At 40.6% G+C, this 11,612-nt stretch overlaps 1 protein-coding gene across 1 annotated transcript; it reads right to left on the bottom strand.

Moving 5' to 3' along the window:
- Positions 1-4,999: 4,999 nt before the first annotated feature.
- Positions 5,000-11,355, bottom strand: LOC145389841 (selenocysteine insertion sequence-binding protein 2-like; the record flags this gene model as incomplete). Its single annotated transcript, XM_080264978.1, has 4 exons — positions 5,000-5,122; positions 6,474-6,628; positions 9,999-10,096; positions 11,239-11,355. Coding segments are annotated over 4 exons (493 nt in total), but the record flags the coding sequence as incomplete, so codon positions are not given.
- Positions 11,356-11,612: the final 257 nt, after the last annotated feature.

Below are 11,612 nucleotides of genomic sequence, written 5' to 3'. Positions count from 1 at the left end.
AGTACTTTTAACATGTTTTTCAATGTGGACTGTTTACCCGCCTTGGGTTTTCCCAAAAAACAAGCCCAAAACCCATCCAAATGAGCCCAAAAACAAGTTTAAAGCCAGTCTAAGTGCCCCAACAGCTGCCAAGGAAGGTAACCTAAAACTAACACCCATAAATAACTTACTAAAACCAACAAATAAAAACTGAAAATCATCAAATACAAGTCTGGAAAAATTCAAGCTTAGTAAACTGTACCCCAAAATGACAATGTTCACCCCACCTATGGCTAAAAAACATTAATCTAAGTCTAAAAACAGTTTATAAATCAACCTAAATGCACAAGTTTAGTCTAAGATATCATCAAAGTCGGTAAAAAAAAAAATAAAAACCCATCATTACACCAGGGTTTGGCCATTGTTAGGTGTGGTACCGGTATGGTGGTATTTCTACCCCCATCGTTAAGCCGGTGTATTGCATCTAGGGGTATCGTATATCAAGGTATTACTGTACTTGGGAAGAGGTGTTAGGGAGCTGCCTTAACTGATGAGAGTACAGGCCATGATTTAAAACTCTGGCTAAGCAATGAGTCAAGAGAAGAACATAGCTGAGGATAACTGAAGAAGGCTGGCAGACAAAAGCACATAAACTGGCAGACCAAAGCACATACAGAACATAACAGTATAAGGTAGGCAGAAAAATGCACATAAACACAGAATATGGCACCGACAGAAACACAGCACATAAAGAACATGAAAATGTAGCTACAAAAACCTGCAAGAACAAAGAACGTACCCACGAACATGCAAGATTAACTGCAGAAGACTGGCTGAACAAAACATAAACAAAAAACATGAAAGGATAACTGCAAGAAATTGGAAAAACAAAAAGCATATGAAGGGAAAACTTAAGGTAGGTTAGTCCATGCTAGGCTGCTCCTGTAAGTGACTAATCTATAAGCGTAAGATGTAAATAGCAAAGAAAATTATCACACGAGCGGATGGCACAACCTACATGAAGCCACATTATAAGTTGTATGGCAGGCACTGTAACTCCTTTTTGTTAATGATTTATCTTCCTTTTTGCAACTCAGTATTCTCCTGCATCATTTTCTTCATTATTAGTTGCATACAAAAGGATGCTGAGATGCAATGAGAATGAATCACAGAGATGTGTTAAGTCTGCAAAAGCCACTTGTGGTTTGACTGTGGGTATAAAACTTACATTTCACGGATATTTTATTTTTCACTGTGGGATAAAAAATGACAAGAGATACATAATTAAACATTCCTTACCATTCTTACACAACTGCAGTCAACTGACATTCTCACACAATTGCTCAGACATCTAACGTTCTCACACAGTTGGAGTCATCTAACTCTTCAGGGGGAATTAAAAACAGTTCAGTGGGGGTTAAAGAATAGACATTCCGACATTCATTTATGCCTTGACGGCATACCTTTGGGGTGGGAAATTCGCCTCTTTGATATCTTAGGTGTGTGGTAGGTGGTGGCGACCATCATCTACACATTTGATGTAGTGCTGCCTACTTCTTCCTTAGCCTTTATCATTATTTTTCTGTGCCTGCCCTCCTCTCTTCCTATTTCTCCCATCTCTCCTGTCACTTCTTATTGCTTTTCTTTCCTTTACAGATGGCTTTACATTGAGTGACAAGCCAAATGGTTCCTGTAAGCCAAGAAACCATTTACAACACTGGGTGGTAACAATATAACCAAACCATACGTGCTCCCTATGTGTCAGCGAGTGGGTTGGTGGAAGGTTAGTGCCTCTCCCCGTAAAACAAATAACTCAAAGTCAAATGGCCATCCCTTACGGGATTGTGGCATCTGGCAATAGATAGATAGATAGATATCTTAGGTGTGAGGCGCTTCATCTGCCGCTGTCAGGCTGCATCAGATGGCACGGGTCTTCTTGGGCCGAAGATCCAGAGGCCTGAACTTCTGTGGGTGGAAAATTCTGAGTTAATACTACATAGATTTCAGCCAATGGAACAGAGCCATTCCTACAACATAGAGAGTCACTGGCCTCTGGTTTCTTCTCCCCCCCCCCCACACACACACAGTGGAGCAATAATTGGCAAATGGAATTTAATGTGAACAAGTGTCATGTAAGTAAGTGTGGCAAAAGTGAGAAAAGATTAGATTGGGATTATAAGTTAGGAAGGTCAACCCTACACATATCAGAAAGAGAGAAGGACCTAGGAGTGATTATCAGTAACAAACTATCTCCAGATGATCACATCAGTGAGAAGCTACATAACATGTATACACTGGTTACTAATATGAGAACAGCATTCACATATATAAATGAAGACACACTGAGAAAGATAATAACATCATTCATCAGACCAACCCTGAAATATGCATCAGTAGTCTGGAGTCCTCATCTCAATAAACACATAGATAAGACTGGAAAAGTAAAAAGGGCAACTACAAGATGGGTACCAAGCTTAAGAGATCTAAGCTACGAAGAAAGACTAGAAAAACTGAATCTACCAACACTACAGGAGAGAAGGTAAAAGACGAGACATGATTATGCTATATAAATGCATCTCAGGGAAAGAGAAAATAGACATAAATGAATATATAACCTATGGGGAAGCATCAGCAAGAGGACACTGCAAAAAACTACAGGTATGTAAAAACAGAGGTGATAAAGATGCAAGGAAATTTAGTTTCCCAAATAGGGCAATTGATCAGTGGAATGCACTACCAAATGAAATAGCGTGTGCCAAAAATATTCACAAATTTATGGATATGTATGATAAAACTGGTTTAATACACAGAACAGCATGAGCCTGACTCATTCCTGTAAAGATACAATTAGGTAAAAACACACACACATACACACACTTTAAAAAAAAACGTGCAGGCAGACTGGAAGACCCACATCCAGCTGAAAGTACCAGCATCCAGGGCAGCCACTGTGCTTGTGTTATGCAACAGACTGTGCAGCTTCTCATTACTGTTCTTTCATTCATTCATTCTCATCCAATTATTACTGTTCTACAGGAATAAAAACTCATTTACAATACAGTACACATAACCAAACCCAAACAGCCAATTTCCATTATATTTTTTCATGCAGTAAACCCTCATTATACGATGGAGTTCCGTTCCTGAAAACCCCATCGTATAGCAATCCATTGTATGGTGAACCTGTTATAACATGTAGTCAATGGGGATACGTTCTCAGACCTGCCTAAACTCGCACATTCATACACCTTAACACTCACATACATGAAACATCCTTATGTTTAAACATGTAAAGTAACACATTAATAATGAATAAAGAGGGGAAAAACATGAAAATAACAGTATACAGTAGTTCTTACTATTACTTAAGTAAATAGGATTGTTGATGTCCCCTCCGAGGCTAAGGGACAGTTAGGGCCTCACAGCCCTCGCTCATCACTGGCAGAACTGGCTGACTGGGCAGGGCTGGCTGGCTGGGTGGTGCTGGCTGATGAGTCTGGGCTAGCTGGCTGGGTGGTGCTGGCTGATGGTGCTGGACCAATCGATAAGACTGGGCTAGCTGGCTGGGCAGGGCTAGCTAATGAGGCTGGACCGGTGAACAAGTGTGTGTGGTCTAATGCCGACAGTGTGAGGACGTTTTTGTTGCGTTTGCACATTCGCTGTTCACTGAGCTGTGGATGATCCATCGTTGTTGCAAATCGTTCCTATTGTATAGTGGGCATAGGGTACTAAAATTTTGACACTGTATAAGCGAAATATCGTACAATGAGGCATTGTATAATGAGGGTTTACTGTAAGTAAATAAATAAATAAAATAACACATGACTTATAATTCAGGGGTTTAAAAGATTTCCCTTTTTAGCTTATTTTCTTTTTACTCTAACTTGGCCTAAAATTGCCATCTCTCCTTCTTGAATGCTTAGTTGTAACATAAGACTAACACTGAAACAGGGCGCCAGTATGAAACGTGCTTGGTAAAGGAGGTGGAGCCATACTGTTGTCTTTTTCTATCAACGCGCTATGTGAAATAAACAGCAAAAGGTCAATAATCTGGGCCAAGTTAAAGTCAAAAGAGTATAGTAATTTTCCTCCTTGGAAACCACCATTTGGTGGGAGGTCTGAATAACAACCAATAATCCAGTACAAATTAGACTCAGCCATGACTTAAACCCTTCCACACCTGCCCCACAGTCCTTCATTCGAACCCTTACATCCGTAATTATCATTCATATTTGGATTGACGGCATTACAACATTTTCATCCTGAAAAGGGATGCCTTCATGTGGTGGCACTGATGTAGCTAGGTGGTGAAGCTACCTGGTTATACAAACATCCTCAATGCCCTCCCTACCCCTCAAACGGAGGATGATGGGCTGCAGGAGAGTGGCAACTTCAGCCTGCAGTCCACTGGGTTCACAGTCAGATAATCCTGAGGTTACAACTGCTTCTAATTATTACATCACTCTAACTCCATCACCCGTCATTATACTCTTTTTACACTAACCTGGCATAAAATTGCCATCTCTCCATCATGAATGTTGAATTACAATACATTAGCATTAGAATATGATGCTAGTCATGAAGAAATGCTACATGGAAAGGATGAAGAGCTGAAGTATTGTCTTTTTCTGCCACTGAGCTATGTAAAATAAGCTGCAAAAGAATGAAAATCTGGACCAAGTTAGAGTACAAAGATTATATACAGCAATTTATATTTGGATGGACTGCATTTCAACACTCCCATGCTTTACAAACAATCACAAGCAAACCTTACAGTAGAGAAAACAGTGCACAAATATAAACTGAACTCGAATATCAATTAGTGGATTACTTAGTAGAGGATATAGGAATGATGTGTGTTGAGTTAGCGGTGGTGGGAGGGATGGAGGAGGGAGGAGGATAGGGGTGAGGCAGTGTGGTGGAGGGGGAAAGGGTGGGTTCAGGGAGTGAGGAAGCAGGAGGGGTGATGTGAGGGGGTGTGGAGGATGGGGAAGGTGACGAGGAGGGGGAAGGGGTGAGGTCAGGAAGTGACGAAGGGGGAGGAGCAGGGAGAGGAGGTGTGGATAGGGGAAGGATGGCCTGCTGGCGACTCCTGACCAAAGCCTGGTACTTCTCCTTTGCAGCTGGTATCAGAGCCATCAACCTGTGGAAGGAGTCCTGAAAATAAGCCAATCCAAATCATCATCATCAGCCACTACAGCATTATCAATCTCATATTGTTGTCATCACTATCATCATTGTCATAACAATAATAATAATCATCATAATCATCATTATCATCAACATCATCATCACCATCCAGACCCTTATTCCCACATAAAGCAAGGTTGAGGTAGGATATATATCATCATCATCATCATCATCACCCTACTTTACCCTTTCTACTGTAACTTGGTATAAAACTGACATCTCTCCACCTTCACTGCTGAGTTGTAACATGAGAATAGCACTAGACTATAATGCTAGAAATGAAGTACTATGGAAATCATGTTGAGCCAAAGTACTGTCTCATTCTGCCACTGAGATACGTGAAATAGGCAGCAAAAGGATCAAAACCTGGGCCAAGTTAAGGCAAAAGGACTATAGTGAAATGTTACTCTGACAATTATGGCTTAAATGCAAAACCGTCATTTTACTTCATACTTTTTTCCTTTAATGTATCTGACTCTGGACATATGCTTAACAGTCCTTTCCCTGAGGCCCAGCAGTTCTACAAACCATAGACCTCCACATGTCACCACTTCAGCACTAACACCTGCCACCCATACTGAATACATACTAGGGGTGTCTCATACAGGACTGGTGTAATGGTATTAGTGGGGGTGTTTTTATGGCATGTCAAATCCAAATCCCTTAAACCATTCCATGCCCCAGCCGGGATTCAAATCTGTGTCCATTGGGATAGTGGATCACCTCTCTACTGATTCACCACCTGCTGACATAATGCTACCTGCAGACATGGAGCAATACCTTTTTTACCTCAGCCTGGCCCAGATGTTTGTCCTTTTGCAGATTACTACAGGTGGCTGAATGGCAGAAAAAGACGATGCTACAGCTCAACACACAGTACTGTACTTTCCACACACTTCTTTGCAACAAGTACCATATTCTAGTGTTCATCTACTGTTACAGCCTAGCAGTCACAATGACAAGATGGCAATTCTAGGCCGTTACCATTAAAAAAAAAAAAAAAAAAAAAAATTATCCTTGTCTTAACCTACTGAGCCTTGGGTTTTTTTTTTTTTTTTTTTTTTTTTTTTTTTTTGTATCTCATTGTACCTTTTTTTTTTCCCCTGCACTCTATTAAACTTCCATCCTTACTCGTCAAACTGCTTCCATCGTTACTCATCACATTGCTTCCATACTACTCATCACACAGCCTCCATCCTTACTCATCATACTGCTTCCATCCTTACTCATCACACACTACTTCCACAAAATAACCCACAAAACCAGCACAAACATCACATGAATTCAAACATAAGTGACTGCACCTGAGCTCCCTGATAATTAATGATGCCAACACAGGAAATGTTTTGCTTGATGTGGGTAAGGCCTCCCAGTTTCTTCAGTGACAGTGCAAATACAACCGGCACCTCTTGCAGTTTTGCTTGTTGTAGTGTCTTTTCCACAGCATCATCTAGACCTCCTGCAGGGGAAAAGTGCCTTATATTACTCTTGCTTCTGCTTGGCCTAAAACTGTCAGCTCTTCATCTTGAATGCTGAGGTGTTGCAAAAGATAAACACTACAAGGTTATACTAGGCTTCTTTTACATTAACAAGGTCCAGATTTTTTTTCCTGTTGCCACTTATTTCACATAGTCCAGTGACAGAAAAAGGCAATGCTATGGCTCTATATTCCCTCCACAGGATTTTTTTTTTTTTTTTTTTTACTAGCATTATATTCTAGTGCTAATCTGTTGTTACAACTCTGCATTTACAATGGAGAGATGGCAATTTTATGTCAGGTTATAGTAAAAAAAAAAAGTAGTCAAGAAGAGGTGCTATGAAGAGAATATACAGCCAGAGTACAGGGCATTGTCTTTTTCAGCCACTGAGCTAGAAATTACAAAACTCTGGGCCAAGTTAAGACAAAATGAGTACCAGGTATAAAGCAGCACTTCAGACTAGGAAAAGGGTCAGTACAGAGATGGCATACATGATAAATTACTGTGCAGGATGGGGACACTGATACCCAAAATAATTATTAAAGTCTGAGATGTCTAAAATTAATAAGCTGTACAATAAAAGTCCATCAATCCCAATGGCAGTGGACTGAGAATCATTCGGATTATCAGATTTTTCGGATTTTTGGGTGGGACCCCTAAGACACTTAATTTCATGTTTAAACTGAAATTTTACCGAATGGATCACTTTTCATTCATTCGTAATACAATATGGAACATATTAACATTAAGTATTACACAAATTTTTTACTTAATGTATTACTGAACTACAGTATATTGAAATATTTATTGTTGTAAAAGGTATGGAGTGCTAATACAACAAAAGAAGGTGGTGGGTTGTGCCACACACCTTATTGAAGGCACAAACTGTAATTGGTAAACAAAGAGATGTCATGGGTTGTTTAACTCACCAGTAATGCACAGTTTGTCGGCCTTCTTCAAAAATTCGTATTATTGGGATTTTCGGATTATCAGCGTTCGGATTAATGGACTTTTACTGTATTTTCATGAGACTGTGCCTATACAAATAATATTCAGTAGGGAAAAGATAAAAGAATGTCACTAGCACATCATTCACTGCATCATTAAGAAGTAGTACTAGTAATGTGGGCTGGGAATAATGGGCATTTTGTAATATCCATCACTTGTGGTGTCATACTGTTTTGTATATAATCTGAGTGATCCTTTTTTTTTACCATGTGTAGTGTCAGTATTATTAGCTTCATCTATAACACCATATGTCCTCTTGGGAACCTATCTAAAAGGAATGGCTGTGACTGTTACATCTCCAAGCTTCTTATCCCTGCTACTTAGCCCTTACAAAGTACTGTACTGTATATCTGCAGAAAACTGTACTGCAGAATACTTCAGAGATGGAGAGAACATTTCAACAAGTACCTAAATGTGAGGAGTAAGAAAAATCTGTAATGATGGCAGTGGGGACAACTAAATCAGGGGAATGGATGACTGAGAGAAAATTGATCCATGAGTATAACAGAAAAATATAGGTAAATAAGAGCGAGGTATAAAGCATATGAGGTGAATGGTACAGTGTATGTGAAGGGATGCTGTACAGGGAACTGAACTGAAATGTATAGATTACCAAAGGCTACACACAACAGAGTGCAGTCAGTAAAAATACACAGAGACCATACAGGTTTTACTTTAATCAAATTTCAGAAATTATTTTTTAAAAACTGGTTGGCTACAATCGACCCTTTCCATCATTAAACACACTTAAAACGATGCTGAGGGACAAATACCAGTACTGTATTGGGTACATTTTACATTATTTAGGAAGTGGAGAGATGGCATGGGGCACAAGGGCTTAGGAGTAAATGAAGAAAAAACAAAAGTGATGGTATCCAGGGCTAGGGGCAGTACTGTCAAAGAAGAAGGAGAATGGCTATGTGTGATTTGCCACAAGGGCATAGGAAGTAATTCCATCTTGTGCAGTGTCTGTAATAATTGGGTGCATAAGAGATGTAGTGGTATTAGAGGTAGACTGCGAGATAACGCTGATTTCATGTGTGCGGTGTGTCAGAGAGAGCAGATGGAGATTGACAGGCGTGAAAGGATTGAACTTGCTGGTGGATCTCTTGAGTGTGTGGAAGAGTTTTGTTATTTGGGAGACATGTTATGTGCTTGTGGCAGGGCTGGAGCTAGCTCTGTGGCTAGAGCAAGGAGTGGTTGGAAGAAGTTCAGGGAGCTGTTGCCTCTCCTGACTTTGAGAGGGTTCTCCCTCTGTGGTAAAGGATCTCTGTATACAGCTTTTGTTAGGAGCGTAATGCTGTATGGTAGTGAGACCTGGCAGTAAAGGAAGAGGATATTCGCAAGCTCAAATGTACAGAAATGACAATGATTAGGTGGATGTGCAGTGCATCCCTGAGTGTGAGGCCTGGGGGAGCTAGGTTTATGATGGAAGAGTTGAGGAGTAGGTTGGGCCTGGACTGTATTGGTGCTGTGATGAGGAGAGGCAGACTAAGATAGTTTGGGCATGTGGAGGGGATGAATGATGATAAATGGGTGCTGAAAGTGAGAAGTGTTAATGTTAGGGGTAGGGTTGCGAGAGGCAGACCGAAAAACACCTGGGACGATGTCATTCAGTGTGACCTCAGGGATGAGGGACTGAATAGGGAAGCTGCCACAGATCGAGCAGCATGGAGAGCCGCCATTAGGTGACCAAGACCGATGCATAGAGCCTTCAAAAATTAAACAAAACGATGGAGCTAGAAAAGGCCACCTACATTTGGATGCACTGATATAACCGAGCTGCTCCCCTGCCCAGTTATACATACTTCCCTCAACTCCCTCCCTCTCCTCAAAAAGGAGAATGGTGAGCTACAAGAAGATGGCATCTCTGGCCTGTAATCCACTGTGTTCACATTCAGATAAGCCTAGGGTTGTGGTTACTACTACATAACTGTTTATAACACTACTTACAGTACCTGTACTGTACTGTACCATACTGTACAACATTCTCATGCATTCACTCTTAACCCAAAACTTATTGGACCAAACAATGACATGAAATAACAAATAATCAATCACCACTTACATCACTCAATTAAGCACACAGAAAAGGGATACAGTAATATAATAACAGCTGACACACTATTGTTGGTTAATTTTCAGCTGACAAAGCTGGGCCACTTCCACACCTTGAATACCAAGTCAAGGGCATATGAAATTCTGTAAGCCTTCATTATGAGGTAGGAATCTCCTTGGTTGCTTGTCAAACTGACTCTCATCCAACTACATTTGGCCATCAACTGAGCTGAAAGAGGTTAGGATCTGAGCCGGGTTAAAACAAACATGCAAATATGTTGTTACCTGGTTCATAGCACTTCTGTATATTTGGTGCCATAATGATGCATGACATCTTGCCCATTAACTTGGTTGTCTGCTTCAGCCCACACACAAACCTCTGCCTGTCAAAAAAAAAAAGGGAGTTACAATTTGGCCTAAATTAATAGCATGAATCCAACGATGTATTAATCAACTGTATTTTCATAACTACCAGATTATTTCATTTTCCTTTGGAAGACTTTCTATGGTGATGGGGTTGATGGAGGGTATTTCTAACCTCTCTACTTCAAAGTCTCTTATGCTGAATAAAACTGTATCATGAGAGAATAAAATAGAAAATATCACTCTACTTTAATAGGTTAGAGCTGTTTCACTTTAAAAGCTGTTTCATTATTCTGCTGCTGATGAATTAACATCTATTAGTGGTAGGTGGGGGCGCTCACCATCCACTCACTCGACGTAGTGCTGCTCTCAGGTGACTGTCCTCTCCTCTCTTCCTTTCTTCTTTCCTACCTTCCTCTTCTTTCTTTCTTTCTTTCCTTCTTTCTTTCTTCTTCCTTCTGTCTACAGGTGACTCTCCACTGACTGACAAGGCAAATGGTCTCCTGTACATCAGGAAACCATTTACTACGCTGGGTGATAACCACATAACCAAACTATGGCACCTGGTGGTTTAGTGGGTAACTAAGGCACTCCTGCCAGATTAAGCCAATGTAGGTTTATATCCAAGGGTTGGTTGGGGTTTATTGCTCATGTAATGCCACTCAGGGATGAGTGAGGCTGGTCACTCTCATCTTAAATGTTTGGACCAACTTGCCTAGCCCTGGGTTCCTACACTCCTCATGGGGCAACACAGGATTAGATAATGATGATGATGATGATGACGATATTCACTTAAAGTTACTTATGATTCATTATAAAGGTGCTCACAAGTTAGAAATGAATGTTTTTAAGCTTTAACCACTCAGTCACAAACCAGAAATATGTCTCACTTAGGGCGGTTTCACTTGAAGCAGGTGCTGGCAAAGAACGCCTTCATGTGCCAGTAGTCTGGTGCCTATATAACTTGGTGGTTCCACTGCCTGGTTTTACAAACAACCATCAATTTCCTTCCCATCCTCCAATTGAAAAATGGTGGACTGCAGAAAAATGTCAGCTTCAACCTATAGTCCACTGGCTTCTTGTTTACATAGGCCTGGGGTCACAGTTACTACTACTACTACTACCTGTGCTACAACAGCAACAACAAAAATTATTAACTGACTTGATGGCACCCTTGGCAGGGTCCCGTGCATACAGTCGCCTCTGGAACAGAACCACAGCTTTGAGCAATTCTGCTGCCACTTCATTAATTTCATCTGTCACAACATGGGTGCAGTACCTGGGGAGAGGCGTCAGATTAGAGGGTTTTCTCATCAATTCACCCCGAAGGTTAATCCATCCTAAGTCATTTCATTCTTACTAACCTAACTTAACTTGACCTAACCTTCACTAACTGAACATTACTACCGGTAAATCTAAGGTAATCTAACTTAACATGCTGGTAATATAATCTTACCTAACCCAAGCTAACCTAACCTAACAACATAACATAACCATATCTAACCTAACCCAACCTAGCCATATCTATGCTAACCT

The sequence above is a fragment of the Coenobita brevimanus genome, unplaced genomic scaffold (genome assembly GCF_032717465.1).
Source record: "Coenobita brevimanus isolate Jiangsu-jjx unplaced genomic scaffold, ASM3271746v2 jjx.HiC_scaffold_2542, whole genome shotgun sequence".
In the NCBI taxonomy this organism is placed as follows: domain Eukaryota; kingdom Metazoa; phylum Arthropoda; class Malacostraca; order Decapoda; family Coenobitidae; genus Coenobita; species Coenobita brevimanus.
This window is presented reverse-complemented; position numbering and strand designations above follow the sequence as displayed.